General features: G+C 40.3%; 1 protein-coding gene across 2 annotated transcripts in view; it reads left to right on the forward strand.

The window, feature by feature from the left end:
- Positions 1-20467, forward strand: part of LOC100703205 (protein kinase C beta type) — a 36812-nt gene that overhangs the window by 13654 nt on the left and 2691 nt on the right. Inside the window, exons 3-17 of one of the 2 annotated variants that reach the window (XM_005460744.4) lie at positions 4980-5062; positions 6092-6203; positions 9277-9405; positions 9781-9937; positions 10253-10387; positions 10530-10626; positions 10734-10877; positions 10976-11149; positions 11348-11439; positions 12931-12993; positions 13097-13235; positions 13328-13408; positions 13514-13621; positions 14089-14229; positions 14678-17935. In XM_005460744.4, the coding sequence (XP_005460801.3) occupies positions 4980-5062; positions 6092-6203; positions 9277-9405; positions 9781-9937; positions 10253-10387; positions 10530-10626; positions 10734-10877; positions 10976-11149; positions 11348-11439; positions 12931-12993; positions 13097-13235; positions 13328-13408; positions 13514-13621; positions 14089-14229; positions 14678-14830 (1808 nt within the window). In that variant the 3' untranslated portion in view covers positions 14831-17935. Of the gene's footprint in view, positions 1-4979; positions 5063-6091; positions 6204-9276; positions 9406-9780; positions 9938-10252; positions 10388-10529; positions 10627-10733; positions 10878-10975; positions 11150-11347; positions 11440-12930; positions 12994-13096; positions 13236-13327; positions 13409-13513; positions 13622-14088; positions 14230-14677; positions 17936-20467 lie in introns of those variants that run through there. The other variant, XM_005460745.4, reaches the window with a different exon arrangement.

Raw genomic sequence — 20467 nt, forward strand, 5'->3', positions numbered from 1 at the left:
CGTCAGTCAGATAAAATGGGGCGGCGTGTGTAGACTCGACTCTAGGGCTCAGCCTGGTTGCTAAGCAACAGAGCAAAGACCTCTTCGCCAGGTCACTAAGCCTGTCTTTCAGTAGTGTGTACCTTTTTTGTGTGTGTGTGTGCAGATGTGTGTGAGTGACGGTGCAGATTTATGAACAAAAGGCTCTAAAGTGCAGCTGCATTCTTCGCTGTTTTCTGCCGCTCTAGTTCTCTGTTTCTGTCTTTCTGACATGCTGCAAACACACAAATGAATTTCCACCCCCTCACATTGCCTCAAACCCAGCTGTGCCCCCATCCCTTCCTGCCCACACGCACACATTTGTGCTCCTATCGTTGCGAGGACCCTCGTTGGCATAACGCATTCCCCGACCCCTTTACTCTAACCCCAACTGTCACAGCCGAATGCCTAACCCCGGCTCTCAAACCCCAAAGGTAAACCTAATTTTAACGCGGACCCTGAAACGACCTCTAAACTGTCAAACAGCTGTTCGATCAGAGTGGGCTAGGTTTCCGAAAAAGTGTCCTCACTCCAGAGATCTACAACTCAAATTGGTCCTCACAGAGACAGACGTACAACCCCACATCTTCCGCTTTTTCACTCGTTTTTCTTTTTTTTTTGTCTATCCTGTCTCGCCGCCTTCTATTTTTTCCCCTCTCGTGGTCTCATTTGCATTGTGCAGGGCAACAGAAGGGCCGTCTTCATCCCATCCCTATTGCTGTTGTGTCTGTGGTGTCTGTTTGATTTAAAATCGGACTGATGTGACCCAGCCTCACTCCTGCTCTAATGAAACGCTCACACGGACACACGGCCTTGAGCGCTCTGTTGCTTAACTGCTAGAAACCCGTGGAAAGTGCCTCCAGTTGCCGCTGTGCCTCATTCAAATGTAATGAGAAGGTGAATAATTAAGATTAAAGCACAGCGTAATGTCACACTGCATTTGTGTGTCTGTGTGTGTGTCTGTTTTAGGAACTGGCTCTTGTTGCAGTGAGGTAATATTTTCATAGTCATGATCGTTAGAGCCATTGTCATGCCCGATTTCTGTTTTTAGATAACACTGCAAGCCATTTCAGAGTGGAAGTGGTTTGAATCAGCAATGTGCAAGATTTTTTGTTTTTGTTTAAAATACCCTGCTGATGATGAGACTAAACTGTTCCACTCTCTCTGTCGGTTGTTTACTTCATCCGTGGAAAGTGATTGCTCTTTACTTGCGTCTGAGAATGAGACAAAAACGTGGATGTTTCTTTTGTGAGCTTTAGTCTGGCTCTACTGATTTTTTTTTTGATTTTTTTTTAATCTTTTTTGAATCAGTGCTTGATTAAAAAGCCTACTGACCTGAGATTAATTAGATCTGTGCTGGCATTCAAAAACCTTCTGGTCCACACAGACCTACACCCAGCACCTGTGTATGTGTGGTTTGCCACTTGACACCTGTCAATTGCTATTTCTGTCCTAATACAACTTAAAAACCCAGAATCTATCAAGTAAATTATGATAAATGTAAGATAAGAGTTCTTTTTTTTTCTTCAAAGCGGACTTGAATTAGCGATCTACTCTCTAAGCTCTCTATGGTGACTTTTTTGCGTTCACCATTACCATAAATAACAATGTAGAATCTTCTTTTATTTTTGTAGTCAAATTATCAGCACGTTTGTTGTGTTTGTTTGTTTGTTTTTTGTGCTTTTAAACAAACACTATGTTCTAAATTTGCAGTCAACGTGCAGCTAGCTTACCCAGTTTTTGGTCATGGAGATGGAAATTTGTGAGACCCAGGGAGACTTACAGTGTCGGGTTTCTGTTAGGGATGCACCAATATAGTTTTTTTTGTTTTGTTTTGTTTTGTTTTTTTCCCAGTTGCAATCCAGTACCCATACCTTAACTGTGGGTATCTGCCAGTGCTGATCTCATTAGAGTATATAATAAACAAACAATCTCCACTGTGAGGAAGAGACTGGGAATCTTTCTTTTATACATAAGGCAACATCAGGCTTTATGTAAACAACTTTTCTAACTTTGTAAATGAAAATGTAAGAGGTGAATGGATAAATATGAACACCCAGTTGTTGGTATTAGTGTGCAATTGAAGCGTACTAATGTTACTCGTCATTTTATTTGGACTAGTTTAATTCAAGTCACAGCCTGAAATACAGATAGAGAAGTTTTTCTTTCTCCCTTTTCCTCCTAACACGCATCGCGTGTGTAAAGTTGACAATGATCTGAAGTGACGTGTGAAATGAAATTGAATCGAGCGGAGGACGACATATTATGTTAAAATAAGTATAATAAAAGCTTCCCAACAGCAAGCGTTGAACCTAACCAACGTCTTTCTAGCTTCTCTCTTATGTAATGTTTCTCTCCCTGAACATTTTGAGAGCGAGCGCAAGTCAAAAACGGAGAGAAATCTTTAGAATGACTTTGAGCACAAGTGCACTAACACGAGCTACTGATGTGGCAACGTGCAGTACCTCCCTCTCCTTATAGCCTCCTCCGTTTCGTTAGCTCTGCTGCTAGCTTCTGCTGTCAAGTGACGAAGTAAACGAAACAACATAGAACTGAACTGAATGGATATGAGCGTGTGTTGACTGTCACTGATATTTGTGGCGATATTGTACCAACAGGGATGCCAAATATCAAAACACAAAAATTGAGAATAATTTTTTTTAATAAGCAAATAACTAAATTCAAACTGAAAAAACAAAACGAAACAAATTTGAGCAGCTAGGTCCAGAGCAAATGTAGATATATCCAGCGCTACAGAGTTGGCAAATTGGCAGACATTTTTCTCCCGAGTAGATATACTAATACTTATTTAAAAAGATATTGATAGAGTTTTAAGTACTGACTGAACTTCTTTAACTGAATAAAAGTGAAAAGGCACAGGTGCTGAAACGAACTTAAAAAACTTAAAGTATAAAAATGAAAAGCAGCTCTTTTAGGGATATTTTTTCTAGCTAGTCCTTTAGCTTTAGCTTCTTTACTCTGTTGGGTTTTTTTTTGCCTCTTCAACTTGACGACTTTTACGTCAGCAATAAGCACATTGTGCTATTATTCCTTACCTTTAGGTTCAAATTGGCCTGCTTTAGGGAAGATGTGCAGTGACATGAAAAAACTTCCCACAAACACATTATAAATGAACAATCTTATTTTGAAAGTCCAAGTAGTGGAAAGCAGAGATATTTGTGTTAAAGTCAAAAGCGGTCAGAAAAGTAAATATTCAGATAGCTCAAAATTACTCACCTCCACTTCCAAATCCACCCAACAAAAATTCCCATCCCACTCCAACCACCAAGACAAGCAGGATGAAGAATGAATAATAATGAAGGTCGTCACAATGCTAGAATTTCAAACTCAATACCATTTTACAGATACCATAACACATGGAAAGAATGGCAAAGGATAAATAAAGATAAAACAATATTAGTTGGATTAAATGTATTGACTTCCAGCCCTGTTTATTTCCTGTGCTTCTGGTAACTTGACACCATATTTCGTTGCTGATCAGATAGATTTATTAAGTTAGGCTGCCACCGTTTCTGTCTAGCTGCTGACAGACTTCTTGTTGCTTCAGTCTGGTACCTTAAAAGAAATGCAACTCACTTTGGACACAAATAATTGTGTTATCTGTAACAAAATGATAACAGACGGCTAATGCAGCTATTAATACTAGCAGTTAATATTAATAGCTGTTTAATACTTTAGCTTTATTGACCTCACAGATTTCCTCACAGACTCGGATGTCTGAAGATGCTTCAGCAAGTTTGCTGCTGTTCACACGTTCAGCTGCTAGTGAGGGGAGGGGCTGTGTGAGGTTTGTGTGTCAGCTGGCTGAGGTGATGACAGTACTCTTGGTATCAATTCTGCTGCAAGTGAATATTTAATCTGATGGTAATTTCTATTATAAGATGTAAGTGCAGATTTTGTGGACAATCCTACTCGGTGCATACACCAGCTTTAATTTTAAAATGCTTTCAGTGCTTTGATATCAAAAGCTACCATCAGTCCCAGTTCTGGTGACATCCCTATCCATAATTTTATAACATAAACTGAAGGAGAGATTTGTTCTTGTAAACCGATGTTTAAAATTACGTTTTTGTCTTCGTTTCTCCTCATTTGCTCCCAACGCAACCAGCTTCTGGATTTAATTGATAGCTCTCTTTTTTTGGGTCTATATAAGACTAATAGGGTGTTCAACTGAGCCACAGTCTTAAATAGTATTATGTTGGTGTGTTCATTTAAATGAGCGTACTGTACAGTAACAAAGTATTTCTGCTTTTCCCGCCAACAAGATTCAAATGATGAACTAAACCTCGTCGGGTTGGACTGTTTGTTTGACTATAAGTTTGTGATGGGTACTTTCTGATATTTTAATGACTGAGAAAATAACCAGCTTTGTTACAAATTCACATTTTGTTGTATGATTATTTTTAAATAAGACACTAATTTTTTATTGCTTTACCCGACAATGAGTGAAGATCAGAAGATCTTGAGCAGTTTTTGTCTTTCTAGTTTCCTTCTAACAGGATTTATTTCCTACTAGCTGCCATGTGCTGTATAAGGATGCAAGTATGAACTGTTTATTTCAGTCGCTACACTGAATAATTTCAAGCAGCAAGCAGGAACAAGCAGTCGAATCACCAGGTATACTGCCTGCTGCCATTTGAAGCTTCTAACGTGGGAAGTTTCCTGTGGCAGCTTTAATGTTCCTGGGCGTGATTATTAGACTTCCCACCATGCTGTGGTTAAATTTAAAATCATCTAAACTGAAGTAAAAACTAAATATAGATGTTGGGAGCAAGGAAGAAATGCATGTGAACTGCTGAAATACGAGGAGCTTATTTTGCAGTGACTAATGCCACATAATTGACATATTGATTTATCTCAGTGTTGTTATTGTGTCGCCTTATTTGGCACCGCAAAGAAGCCCAGGCTGATTTTCACTTTTTTCCCCTCCCTCTCCCCAGTGTGCTGTTTTGTGGTCCATAAGCGCTGTCATGAATTTGTCACCTTCTCCTGTCCGGGGGCCGACAAAGGACCTGCCTCCGATGTAAGTATAAAGAAAGTAAACACCCACACTTGTACACGCATAAAACATCCACACAGCTTGATTATTCGAGCCTTTACTCCTCATTTTTAGTCAGACCTGAAAGTAAAGATCACACACACACACCTCTGTTTGTTCGTGCACAGGTGTGTATGTGTGTGTGTGTGTGTGTGTGTGTGTGTGTTCAGGTTAAATATTTTTTAATGCATGAAGCTGTTCTGCTGTTGAATAATGGTTATTAATAAAATGAGCATGGTCAGCATTGGGTTTTGTTTTGCTAATGTGCTGTTTGTTGAACACACACACACACACACACACACACACACACACACACACACACACACACACACACACACACACAGGCCTAACCTCCTAGCCTTACTCCTGCTGACATGTCAGCCACAAATCACATTCAGACACGTCAGTAAAGGAGAATGTGCTGGCTGGCTGCATCAGGTTAATGACCCAATCTCTCACTCTCTTTCACTCACGCACACACACACCATTTGTGGGTTTGAATTAATTTTAAATTCATGTCACTGATGTTTATTAATCACAAACTCCGCTCTTTGTTTTTGTTATATCACCAGTGCTGTTGTTACCTATTTTTGTGCATCCTCCAAAGTCACTCAGTTTTCCATCTCTATCTCTTGCTCTCTCATGCTCACATTAGTTTTTTTTGTTAAAATATTTAAACATTTAAAGGCTTTACTCTGGAGAAAATCAGTACTGTAAGTCATCTACTTATGGCTAATCCCTGCCATGGGGGGTGGACATCATATGATTTTTGGCGCGGTGATATATCGCATGGTTTAAAATGATTCATCATCAGTCACTGACTGAAATGTTCTGCTGTCCATATACTTTATTTTTGCATCCGTGTGCGTTTTCAAATTAAACACGCTTTAAATGCCGACTAACAGGACAGCTGAGAACTCCTAACCTTGCAGCTTTAACTCTTTTAACAACCTGAAACAGTCTGAGTTACTTGAATATAATTGTACTCAAGCATCTTCTGTCTCCTCTTTACAGGATCCTCGTAGTAAACACAAGTTTAGGGTCCACACTTACTCAAGCCCCACCTTCTGTGACCACTGTGGCTCCCTCCTGTACGGGCTGATACACCAGGGAATGAAATGTGACCGTAAGTACACGAATATCTGCTCTGTGTTTCAGAAAGGAAGCCTTGTGCTTTAGAAGCTTGCATTTTACGCTCACCAGATTTAAACCTTGCTAGTATTGAGATGGACCCCCATTTCCCTTTATAGGTGCCTTAATTCTTTGTGGCACAGGTGCTGGAAACATTCCTCAGAGATGCTGGTCAATAATGACATGAGAGTATTGATGCTCATCTACCGAGCATCTGAATAACGCAGCAGAAATCAGGACTCATCTGAACAGGCAACATTTATTTTCTGATTTTCTCTTGTCTTATTTTGGTGAACCCGTCTTAACTATAGCCTTGGTTTCCTGTACTTAACTAAAAGAAATGTCCTCTGGTGTGGTCTTCTGCTGCTGCAGCCAGTCTGCTTCAATGTAAGGCTCTTCTGCAGAGATGCTCTTCTGTATACCTTGAATGTAACAAGTGGGGATTTGAGTAACTGTTGCCTTCCTCTCTGCTCAAAGCAGTGTGGCCATTCTCCTCTGAGCTCAACAAGCCGTTTTCACCAGACAACTCCCACTTACTGGATATTTTTTCTATTTTTTTTTTTTTTTTTTTTTTGGACTGTTTTCTGTAAACCTTTCAGATGGTTATGTGGGAAAATCCCAGCATATCAGCAGTTTCTAAAATACTCACACCAGTCAGTTTTGCACCAACAACCCTGCCTCATTGAGAAACATTTAAATTTCATTTCTTCCTCATTCTTGGCTTGAACTTAAGCAGACCGTGTAGACCATGTCTGCACTGAGTTGCTGCCATGTGATTGGGTGATTCGATACTTGTATGGAAGTAGACTACGTTTAGAAAATGAAATCTGGTTGTTTCTCACATTTACAAGATGGTGTAAAAAAAGAAAGAGGAAGACTTGAGGAATTGGCCACAAGTTTCAGGTTTTTAAGATTTCTTCACTTCTGCGGTAAAAAAATGGCAAATTCAGTGTGTTCAGTTTTTCACAATGTGGACCAGTTCAGGCGAAAAAACTGTTGCAGCATACAGTGCAGCACAGGATACTCAGGCAAAGGTCAGCATTTCTGTCACCTAGAAGCTTTTCATTTGACAATAAAGGTTTATGCTGAAACTGACGTTCGTTAGATTATATCTGATCTGATATCAGATTTAACCAAATCAGCCCATTTATGACTTCTTTTCCTGTCCTGATCAGTTTTTCTACTACAGAAGCTTCACTCTGTCATTATTCCTTTACAGTATTAATGACACACACATTGCTTCCGCTCCAGCTAAAGTAAAGTTAAAGCTTCCACTGTTGAACACTGACTGCAGTTTGCATGCATACTTCACAATAATCAAGCTGCTCATAATATTTTCCCCCCTCCATTTCTTTAGCTGTGTCACAAACCGTTTGTGTTGGCACGAAGAGGAAGTAGGTTACCTCTCTGCAATGCTATACCCAGGCCAGCATTATTTAGTGGGCAGATGTTTCCTCATTGTGCTTTGACTTTGCATCATGAAAATACTAGAGTACCTTATTTAACATAATTTACAAGCAGGTTTGGTTATTTATTAATCCATAGAAACACTCGAGTTGTTCGATAAATTGTAAATGTATAATTATCACACAGAAGATAAGACTTATTTCTGTAAATGTTGGCAGACAAGCACAAGTAGTCTTCAAGGTTTATAGTCTTTAATGGATTAATGGTTCTCATGGGTGTGTTTAGTGCCTGTTGGAGATATACATTGAAATTCACGGTCACAGAAACATTATTGTTACTGGAAAAGAAAACCTACAGAGAGCAAGAGATTAACTTCTCACTCTCCACCTTCAGAACCTCAACACCACCCACTGATTCAACAGAGTGGAGCAAAATGTGGTACATCAGAAATGTCTGCCATCTAGTGGATGTACTGAGCAATGACCAAGGGTTATTAGACTTGTCTGAATCCTTGCATTGATCAAATCGTTTCCCACTTACTAGTCTGGAAAATAATATGAGTCTTGTTTAAACTGTATTCTACTCACACTGTCCAGATTTAATGTTTAAACTGTTCTGACCAACCTGTTTATACAACACATGACTTTAGTGTTGGTGCTCTTTGGCCCTCATGCATTTTCTCTTGGCCAAGGTTCATTTAAAATGGACTGAGGCAAAGTGGAAACCTGTTCTGTGGTCAGACGAATCGAAGTCTGAAATTTATTTTGGAAAACGTGGATGCCACATCCTGCAGACCATCCGGCTTGTCATGAGTGCTCAGTTCAAAAAGCCTGCATCTCTAATTGCATGGGAGTGCATTAGTGTTTATGGAATTTGGCAGTTTGCACAACTGGAAAGGCAACATCATATGACATCTTCTATAGGGGAGGCCCTGCATATTTCACTAAGACAATGCTAAACCTCATGTTACAGCTATTACAACATCATTGGCTCCATAGCAGAAGAGCCCAGGTGCTGAACTGGCCTCCCTGCAGTTCAGTTCACCAACTGAGAGGATTTGGAGCATCCTCGGATCTCAGATGTTTGCAGACTGCTGTTAAAACAAGAGGTGATGCTACAGTGGTAGACCCTGTATTGAGAAGTGTTGCTCCTATCAAATTCATGATGAGCCAGTATATTTTTCTTAAAATGGTACATTTGATGTTTTTTCTGTGTTCTGCTATGAATAAAGTACGGGTTTATGGATTTGATGGATGGATCTGTTTTTATTTACATGTCAGGGACTATAGGATGGCTTTGGGAGTGGGTGAGGTCACATCTCTGGTTGCTCTGACTTAACGAGTATGGGTGATATTTGGTCTGAGGTCCGGGATCTGAGAGTTCAATAGTTTTCATTATATTAAGTACCCGGCATGTTTTTACTTATTATCTAACTGTCTCCAAATTTACCTCTTTGTTTTTTGATTAATTTTTTAAGCCCCCCGTGTCTGTTAGGGTGCAGCCCTAAATCTCTTTTAATCTGGCAATAAGGCACTGAAAGCCTTCCGGTAATTACTTTGGGGGGTTTAGAGACACAGACTGTCACATGTTAGACAGATTGTGATGATTGTGATTCATAAAATCAACCAACCTGCGCAATTTTCCTCTCTCTCTCTGCTCAGACTGTATGATGAACATCCACAAGCGATGTGTCGCCAACGTCCCGAGTCTGTGCGGGACGGATCACACGGAAAGGCGAGGACGCATCCAAATCTCTGCGCAGATCACTGACGACACTCTCACCGTCACCAGTGAGTGCTCCCACACACACGAGCGCACTGAGTGCCTCTCAAAGCTCTCTGCCAGCCTAAGACTAAAACCGGAAAGTCCATTAGTCGATCAATGATCCAACGATTGACCCACATTGCCACTTGGACATGCAGCCACGTGCCAGCGCTCCCTTTCAGACAGCTGTGGATTGATTATGGAACAGAAACTAAACTGTTGTTAAGTGTTGTCTAATGTGGCCAGAGTTATTTAGGGCAGGCCGAAGCTTTAGACATGGATGGGTTGCGCTAACACTTTGGGAAAGGACAAATTGCGGACAGTCTAAAAGTGTGTTTTATCTTGGGATCTTCTTCTGGCACTTATTTGTATTCATGTCCTTAACCCCCCCCCCCAAACAGTCAAAGAGGCTAAGAACCTGGTGCCCATGGATCCCAATGGCCTGTCAGACCCCTACGTCAAGCTCAAGCTGATTCCCGATCCCAAGAGTGAGAGCAAGCAGAAGACAAAGACCATCAAATGCTCCCTCAACCCCACGTGGAACGAGACCTTCACCTTGTGAGACACCTTTTTGTCGAACATAACTTTCCTTTTGATTAAAGTTGCTCACTTGGCCTCGTTTTCAGTCTCATACGTGCAAAGCTAACTGGAGCTCGTGCAAGTGACCCAGTCCTCTCTCCTTCTCCTGTTTGTGCTCGTTGTTTTTCGAGCTATTCTCGGGTAGGAAAGGTATGAAAAAGTGTGATTTGCTGCATTGTTTTCACGTGTGTACAGAGAGAGATGAGAGGACTGTGATCTCAGGTTTTCATTTTTTGCTATATTAGGAACACGCTTTATCTTCCGTTTGACTGTCCTCCATTTTTTTCCTTTTAGCAACCTCAAAGAAGCTGACAAGGACCGCCGTCTGTCAGTAGAGGTCTGGGACTGGGATTTGACCAGCAGGAATGACTTCATGGGATCACTGTCCTTCGGGATCTCAGAGCTACAGAAACAAGGGATAGATGGATGGTGAGAAAATTACACAGGTGTAACTAGAAATGACACAGGCAGGAGGTGCAGGGGTGTGAATGTTTAGGAGGCTTTGTTGTCATAGTCTGGTGATAATCCTGGATTTTGTCTGGCAATGCTCTGCTTTCATTCTGGGGTTTAGGTTTAAGCTGCTGTCCCAGGAGGAAGGAGAATACTTTAATGTTCCCGTCCAGCCAGATGGAGAGGACGGTAATGAGGAGCTACGGCAAAGGTTTGAGGTAAGACACACAGAAATCGAGGAGAATGACGACTGGTTTAATTTGCCTATTTCTTGTTCTCTCATAAACTACTTCTTCCCCCTTCCCCATTTTAATTCTCTCTCCAGAGAGCGAAAGTGGGTCCAGGGAAGCCCACTGACTCCTCTTCTTCCTCCTCGGTGTGCAAGTACGACAGCAACGGCAATCAGGACCGCGTCAAGCTCTCAGATTTCAACTTCATCATGGTTTTGGGCAAAGGCAGCTTCGGCAAGGTGGGGCACGCGTCATTTTTTAAGTAAACATGACAGCCGATGGGCAGATTTAAATCTCTTTAAAACTCACTGATTTCCTTTGGTTGACTCCCTCAAAGGTGATGCTGGCTGAGAGGAAAGGTACAGATGAGTTGTACGCCATCAAAATCCTGAAAAAAGACGTGGTGATCCAAGACGATGACGTGGAGTGCACCATGGTGGAGAAGAGAGTCCTCGCCCTGTCAGGAAAACCACCTTTCCTCACTCAGCTGCACTCATGCTTCCAAACCATGGTGAGACAGCTTGAAGCGAGACCAGCTTCTTACTTATCTTTTATATTGTTATCAGAGCGCTTTTCATGACTTGTTTGCTTTGGTCTGAGATTACTGTGTAAATTTGAACTGTGTAATTATCAGCCTATCGGTAAACTGTGATTCTGAATAATTTATTCCTCCTCTTCTGTTCTCCTGCTTCTTCTTTATTGCTCCTAGGACCGATTGTATTTTGTCATGGAGTATATTAATGGAGGAGACCTTATGTACCATATCCAACAGGTCGGCAAGTTTAAGGAGCCTCATGCTGTGTGAGTGCACACACATGCACGTGCGCGCGCGCGCACACACACACACACACACACACACACACACAGTGAGTTTGATCAAATCTGGGCGAGAATCAAGCATTTTCATGCGCGTAAACAATCTCCCACTTAAGCAACTCAATGGTGATTAACAAAACAGAATTTGGCATCCAGACATTGCCTTTCCTTAACTAATAAGTTTAGTTTTACATCAAAGTTCATGTGCCACCATTATTTTCTTGTTTTTGCTTCTCCTCGTCTGTTCTTGCTTTCTTACTTATTAGCGATGCAACTATACTCCAGATCTCCAAATCGCACTTCAGGACTAAAGATAACTTTGCATATTCACAGTTCCAATAATCCTTTTTAATATAATACTGGATCTCGGTGCAGCTCGTCAGTTAATCCACAGTCTCAAACGAGCAGTTTTAGCTCTCCTCTTCCTTCCATTAAGTCGGCCACTTTTTGATTGGCTCCATCTTGCAAACAGAAGGTTTGAACAGCTGTGTTCCTGTGATGACCTCATATCTGTTCTCATTGACTCAATGTTTAGTCTGAAAGAAGAGCTTTTGACTTACATTGAGTGAGATAAAAATTGCCATTTTATCTTCATATATAGCTGGAGAAAAAAGAAACTTCACCCCCCCTTGTTCACTTATAAAAGAAATGAACAGTCTCTATTTTTATGGTAGTTTCATTTTATTTCCCGTACTGCATGACAGGAAAAAAATAAAAGTGTAATATGTGCCCAATAAACATAACAGCTCAGGGAATCTTAGGGACAAACTACCGCCGCTCCACTTGGCTCATTAACATAAGCAACATGTGCACGTGGCTAATTAGCATGACATTACATAATGCAAGTTAACAGAGCTATTTCTCAACCTGTATCTACACACATGGTGTTTACACAAGCACAATCAAAACATGCCCTTAATAGGAAATGTTTCAACAGATGGCGAGTTAAACTGTGTATTCCACCTCAAAGCTTTGCTAACATAGCTCCGGTGTTAGCTGCAGGGATGAAGCAGCACCTACCTTTTTCTGCCACTGTTGTCACATAATCCTTCACTGTCTGTATTTACATTCATGCACTTAGCAGCTGGTCTTCACATAATGCTGACATCTTTGTTGAAGACTGTGCAAACTTAAGGTCTAGATAAACCTTTACCTGATGACAGATTAACAAGTACTTCCTGGTTTAACACTTGCGCAGATCCGTGTATGAAGAGAGACGAGTTGCTTCTCAGTAAAAGCCCTGCAGCTCAGAAAATTTGTTATAAAATGTTATAAAATGAACTTTTTATGCATTTTCTACATTATTAAATATCCTAGTGACTACTTACAAATGTTGATGTTTTTGTCATTCGTGGTGCTTAAAAAATGAAAATGCACGAGGCACACTTTAACCTCTCTGAAGGGCTTCAATAGGAGAGATCAGAGCATCACCAAACGTACCTTACAGTTAAAGACAGATGTTTGCCTCTGTTTTAGGTTCTATGCTGCTGAGATTGCCATCGGCCTGTTCTTCCTTCACTCCAAGGGCATTGTGTATCGGTGAGACGGTTTTTGAATCAGCTCGGCTCCTCGCGTGTAGTTCCCGGTCACTTTTAGTTTACAGATGTGAGTAACATCTGTGCGTTTGGATGTGTTTTTGCAGGGATCTGAAGCTGGACAATGTGATGCTGGACTCTGAGGGCCATATAAAGATCGCAGACTTTGGAATGTGTAAAGAAAACATGCTTGATGGCGTTACCACAAAGACTTTTTGTGGGACGCCAGACTACATTGCTCCAGAGGTGTGTTTTACGGGTTAGCCACTGGCTAACTGGTGATTGGTTTATTGGTTTACTTTCAGACATTGATTGCAACCCTATTCTTTCTCCTGCAGATCATAGCCTATCAGCCTTATGGGAAGTCTGTGGACTGGTGGGCTTTTGGAGTCCTGCTTTATGAAATGCTTGCTGGACAGGTTTGTATTCATCTACTGCTTACCCTATTAATTATTATTATTATTATTATTATTTTTTTACCAAAACAACAACTAAAAAAAGGGTCTGCATTTGTGCCTCTCTAGCCGCCTTTCGATGGTGAAGATGAAGATGAGCTTTTCCAGTCCATCATGGAGCATCATGTCTCATACCCTAAATCCATGTCCAAAGAAGCAGTTGCTATCTGCAAGGGGGTAAGAAAACATGCTTGTATGCGCGTACATACAGGATAACTCCTAATGTGGACCCTGAAACCTCTGCTTGTTTTTCACTCTGAGCACTGGAGGGTTCGTCATATTATAAGGGCTGCTGTGTGTTAGTGCGCACCCTCCAGCAGTGAGGCTGAACTGCCTCTTAACAGCTCGTGGCAGGAAACGATGATTGTACTTGTTTATTTGCCCTCCACACCTCCTCATCTGTGATATCTTTTTATTTGTTTACTAATGCGTTAAATAGTTACAGTACACATTAATAAAGATCACTGTTTTTCATCTCATTAATAATATTTTGCATGACATAATGACTCTGCATTGCTGTGTTTTAATTTAAAAATACTGCCTTTATGTAATACATACATGTTACGGGTTGATTATGGGTCCATTTTAAAAAGACTAAACCAATACGACTCATCTTGCATTGTATGTCTGTGTGTAATCTGTAGCTGATGACCAAACACCCGGCTAAGCGTCTGGGCTGCGGCCCAGAAGGTGAGAGAGACATCAAGGAGCACGCCTTCTTCCGCTACATAGACTGGGAAAAACTGGAGAATAAGGAAGTCCAGCCGCCTTTCAAACCGAAAGCTGTGAGTATATGACACGCTGACTCACTTCAGCTGTTCATTTTGTCAGCCTTCACTAAATGCCTTAGAAATCTTGCACAGTAGTGAAGAAAATGCCACAGTTTGCTCAAACCTTTAAGGTAAGTTATCAGGATAAGTTTGCTCATCTCTCAAACCCAACCATCACCTGCTGTTGGTCACTACACTCACCAATGCAGAGCTGATTTATTTATTTATTTATTTATTTATTTTTTGTGAGTGTAGTCACCAATGATGAAGGCAAGATGTCACCTGGCTCACGTATGGACCAATGGACATCCACAGTTTCGGCTGTGAATGATTTGATTGGTTGATGCCATATTTTAGTTGTATTTCTCTTTTTTCTCTTTGTTGTTTGTTGTCCTTTTTTTCCTGTCATCCTTCATCAAACTCACTGCATCCCCCCATCTCTCTCCTCTCCTCTCCATGGCAGTGTGGGCGTGATGCGGAGAACTTTGACCGCTTTTTCACACGCCATCCCCCAGAGCTGACCCCCCCAGATCAGGACGTTATAGTCAACCTGGACCAGCAAGAATTCCAAGGCTTCTCATTTGTTAACCCTGAGTACTCTTACACAGATCACTGACCATGCCGCAGATTACTGGTCTGCATTAGTATCTTGCACCACACATACTGTACAAAAACAATAATAATCACAATTTCATATCTGGGCTGTATTTGGCAGGGTGAAAGAAATCACTCAACATTTTGGGAAATGTGTCTTTTCCTTTTGCTATCAAATTGTGATGAGTTAAATAATATCACTCTAGTGTTCATGTACGTGGCGTTGTAGCTAGGTAGGGATTAAGCTTCAGTCACACACTTCACAACCCCCTGGCAATGTAAAATGTGTGTTCTCTGACTGGTTGGAGACTGGTTGCTGGCTTTTGCTAGGTAAAAGCGTTGCAGAGGTTGTTGCACCCAAAACCTGCATGCCATTTCTGCATGGAAGATGCCAAATATTTTCTATAGTTACTCTCCAAATTCTAGTCAAACTTTTAGTAAAAGTCGTGCTTTTTGAAATATTTTGGTTGCAACAGTAAGGCACAACTTTTACTTTGAAGGCGAACATTTTGCAAGTACTGTGAGTCTTTTCAGACAAATCTGCGTGTTCCATATAAGCTAACTGCATGGAGGTTTTCAGCCCACAGCCCTCTTTGTGACCAATTTCACCTAGCAACAGCCAGCAACCTCTTACCAACTGGTCACAGATTACACGCTTTTCCCTAGCAACAGGTGGTTACCAGGGGTTGCTGACCAGCAGTTAGCATTAAGTTTGGAAGCACCTAGAAACAGCTAGCCTGGCTCTTTCTAATCTCAACAATAAGATAACCAGAAGTAAAGCAGATTAACATGTCTCTGTGGTTTTACAGATATGCAATACAACAAAGCTGTGAGTTGTGGCTTAAACTCCTAAACAAAGCAGTACAACTGTCTCGCTTTATGGGGAAGCTAGCAAGCGCATTAGCACAGATATCCTGGTTGGTAAAATAGTGTTACACTATATAAAACCTCCCTAAGATGCTTAAAGTACATCAGTGGCCTGTAAGGAAAGAGCCACTTGACAGACGATGACACTGAAAGGTAGCATTTAGCTGTTCTTGAGCAACCTGGTTGGTTTACCTTCTGGCACTGCTGTAAAGTTTGATAGGTAGCACATAAACAGCGACCCATTAAAAAGTATAACTCCTAAACAACTTGATTACTAACTTTTAAATATTACAAAGCAGGGTGATGTCTTTTTAGTTAATATGTTAATATTAAAAATAAATATTCCAGTGTGTCATACTTTTTGTGCAAATTAGCATTAATTTGCACAATTAAACTGCTAGCGAGCACAAACGGTTAACAATGCTAAACATTGAGTAACAATTTATATTTTGAAGATTGTTAGCGTCAAACAGTAAAACAGTAGTCAACCAGTAGTCTAGCTGCCAGGTTTTTTTAAATGCACTTTGCGCAAAGAAAAAAATGAAAGACTTGGTTAGCAATTAGCCACTAGCTCATTAATCTAGCTCTGCTAACCCTCTCAGTTGAATAACCTTTGCCTTGCAGGTTGCCACATTTGCTTCAAAGATTAAAAGATTAAATAAAAGATTTTTGTGTAGTTAATGGTAGTTATTGTTGCCACATTAGTGAGGAGAACCAGGCTAGCTTGTCCCCCGCTTCCATTTTTCACAGTAAGCCAGGCTAACACCTCTGCATAAACACGGGTGATATTTATCATCTCATCTGACTTTCAGAAAAAAATTGAATCAGATGTATTTCTTGTATTTCCTAAATAATGTTCACACATGAAATGCAGACAGGTGCTCCACTGAAATGCGACTAAAATAATCAAGTGTCAAGGTGCCAGTAGGCGGCTAGTCTTGTTTGCAGCAGCGACACTGTTCTGAGTTTATTGTAGTTTAGCGCGTCACATTACACTGCTGCTCTTGTAGCAGCTCTACCGGCTGTATTTTTATCTTTAGTACAGACATGTTGCTCGCTCCTAAATGCCACACGGCTGCTCACACCGGCAGGCTGATGTCGGAGTCAGACCTCAGGGCCGACTTTAGCCTGCTCCATCTCTATGTTGCCCTCCTTTGTAATTGCATATTGAGTATGACAACCTATCGGTGATATTGATGAGTGTACTATGATCACATGTTGGTAATTCATGCAGTGTAAGTGAAAACTGACCAATTGCTTTGCTATGATTGTTTGACTACTAATCATTTTTCCGAATGTTTACTTTACTTTTGTCTATAGGACCAAATAATTTCTGTTATGTCAGTGTTGTGGTGAGCCTATCTGCAATTTTTGCTGATTTTAAATTTTAACCACTCAGAGGATAGAAATCTTTATACATGCACTCAGCAAAAATCTGCGTCAACTTAGTGATTTTTTTTTTTTTTTTTTTAAATTTCATTGTTTGTTTGTTTTTTTTTGTTTTCTTTCTTTTTTTTTAAAGCTCTTCTCATGATCAATTTCCGAAAACAATCTCCACAGTTACTGTTTTTAATGAACGAGATCATATCTCTTTGCTTGTGTACAACCATCTTTGGAGAATTTCACATATGATGAAGGTGTTTAGAGTTTTGTGAAGTCGGTAGTCTGTTAGCTTACAGAAACAGGATGTCCAAAAGTGCCAAAATAAAGTCCAGAATTCACAAGGATGTGAAACAACTCAACAACTGTGATGAAGGCAGCCATTTTGTGCCATTTTGCAGTACATGTATAATTATGATATGCATTATAGTTTTTGTTCACAAGTAATACAATACCCCATAATTTTCATATATCAAATGAACTGTCTGAGTTGTATTAAACTTTTGTAACTGTGTAACGATGCAGGGTAGTAACAGTGTGTCAAATAATGTTCTTTGAGCTCGTATCAAAAAGAAAAAAAAAAAAAAAAGAGACAGGAAGGCGATATCAAAGGGTTTGTTTTACAACGATGCTTCTTGAAAAACTATTCTTCCAGGTGAAAAAGCGCTTATTGTGATGATGGCAATGGTGAGGAATACATGTTGAAATAACAAGAGAGAGTGCAGAGAAAATTATACATATATATATATATATATTGAGTTATATATATCAGAGACTGTATTTGGATACATTGTTTCTGGATGAGAGAGATGCTTCAGTGGATTGTGTAATTGTCCTGTATGACTGGAAACTGATAATATACTCACTGATGCCTACCAGACTACTTCTGCTGTGTCTGCTTTGTTAATGTTGTTGCACCCAATCACAGTGCATCGCATACCCCCATCCGAGCATAGGGACCACAAATTCTCGGTGGTCTGTGAACAATCCCCTAACTCATCACATAAATTCAGACTTGGTTTGGAAATACTGTCATTTAACACACATGTGGTGCAGAATTGTTGTGCCAACAGCTAATATCTGCTAGGCTGCCCTCATTCACAATAGTTATGAAAGCTTTAGCACAATTTTTAAAGCTTTCCCAAAGACCAGAGACGGATGGATGTAGCTACAGTGATGACATGCACTAGTTAATGAAGTCCTGTTTTGAATCCCCCAGTTCAGAGCTTCCAACACCAACAATAAACCCCTTTTTTCTGACAAACGAGATAACTAAATAAAAACAAAAGCAGAGGACAAAAAACTACAATCAAAATGCCACTTTGGCACTTTTGTTAGTGAATAAAAACAAGATGAAAATGTTCAGATCCAAACTAATTAGGCTGTGTAGAAAGGCAGGACGAGTTTGGAAGTGAGCCAATCAGAAGTAATCTCCCATGCTTCTGGTTTCTCATGAAAACGTGAAAAGATTTTAACACTTGAGATGAAGGAAAAAGCAAACATATGGAAACATTTCACAGTTGATGTCAAGGGAAATAAGACGCTTTGTAAACCATGTGGAGCAGCTCTCACCCGTTAAACCCCCCCCCCACAACATTTACACTTTATAATTTAGTCGAATGAATCAACTTTGGTTTTAGTCTGTGATAATCTTTTATTTAGTCGACAAAAACTAAAAGAATTTGGATGCCTAAATGATTGAAACTACATTTTAGGAAAAAAGAAAAAGACTATGAAACTACATGCTCATTGGCTAACGACTAATCAATCACGATGAACCGCGGACCAACATTTTAAAAAGTTATCATCTTTTTAATTCAGTATGATATGAAAGGTGTGACTGAGCAGATAAACTGGAGCAGGAAAATGTTTACAGAGGTAAAGTCAGGCTCTTTGCCCTTAAATTTCTAGAGGACTGGAAGTCCTTTTTTTCAATTCCAGCTATCGCCCCCTGCTGGCTGTTAAAAAGAACGCGGATTTACGGCACAGTTTTAAGCTACATCCTTGTTTTACACTCTGTGGTCGAGACGTAGTAGGACACTAGTGAGCACTTTAAAAGGTCAGTGTAGGAAATTTTTGTATCTGGATTTCGTTTGCGTCACATCGCTGTTACTGTCGTCTGAGTTGAGGTTGGACTGCCGAGCAGTGTTCTAGCTGCAGATTTTATATTTGTTGACGCATTAAATCATTTAAAATAGCTCTGCTGTGATACTTGGTCAATAGTAAAATTACTACTCCTGTATTTGACGGAGTCTTCTTACATCTGCATGCTCGACTATTTTGTGAAAACACCTGCACCAGCTTTATGAAGATTGAACCCACCGCACGGCCAAAATAATTCTAATGGTGTCATGTAAATATGAAAAATTTAATAAAAATGTATAAAACTTGAATGGTTTAACTGTGCACCTACAAAATTTAATCAGTCACAGGTTAAAACTGATTTATTACCGTCTTTAAAGCTTGTGACATGTAAACCATCAGTCCGATTTATAATTTGAAGACCTTAGGGTTATCAAAAACATAAATCCAAATATACTGTGTGATTATTGTTACTCAAAGTTTTAATCTATGAATCAATGAAACACTCTGAAGCCACAAACATACACTTGCTTCATGCACTAATGGTGAACACGTGGACCAGTGGTAGAGATGGGGAAAGTCATTTCAGCTGGAAGCCCTGTGATGAAACGAGGAGGTAGGAAACTAAAACTCTGTGTGTGTGTGTGTGTGTGTGTGTGTGTGTGAGTGACTCGTGTGTCTTGGGCTCACTGCTTCACCTCCCTGTGTGAAATCCTTTCCGGTTGTGGTTTGGTCCTCAGCAGGTCTGTTTTATCGATCCTCGTCTGCTCTGTACTGGAACATTTCCTCTCTCTCTCTGGCTCTGGAAGTTTGTCTTGGATCTTTCTGCATCTGTGCTGTTGAAGTTGTTCAGGGTGGTCTCTTTGACTGTGTTTCTGGGTTCGTCCGCAGGGTGTGTTTTGTTTGTTGTCGACTTGCTTTCTCAGTCTATTTGGAATCTAATCTGTTGTGCTCAGTCTAACAGTTTTGGTGGTGCCACCTTTTACTAGTGATCAGAGGTGTGGACTACACTGGACTCTGACATCAAAACGCACATGCAGCCCACACGACTGATTCATAAAAAAATAGCCAGATGCTCATATGGACACTGAAACAGACCAGTAAGAAAAAGTGAGGATATCAGGATACCAAATCAGTTTGAGTGTTCATATAAATGTTAGATTATTGTTTTAGGACCAACTTTAAGTCCTTTGACCTGAAATGACTTTATATCACCTCAAGCCAAAGACTAAAGCTGACCTGATCAATATAATCACATTATGACCATTTCATAGATTTTCCCTATTAAGACAAACTCAAGGGGTCGAGATTCTTCATTTGCCCTCAGCTC

This window comes from Oreochromis niloticus, linkage group LG6, assembly GCF_001858045.2.
Source record: "Oreochromis niloticus isolate F11D_XX linkage group LG6, O_niloticus_UMD_NMBU, whole genome shotgun sequence".
In the NCBI taxonomy this organism is placed as follows: domain Eukaryota; kingdom Metazoa; phylum Chordata; class Actinopteri; order Cichliformes; family Cichlidae; genus Oreochromis; species Oreochromis niloticus.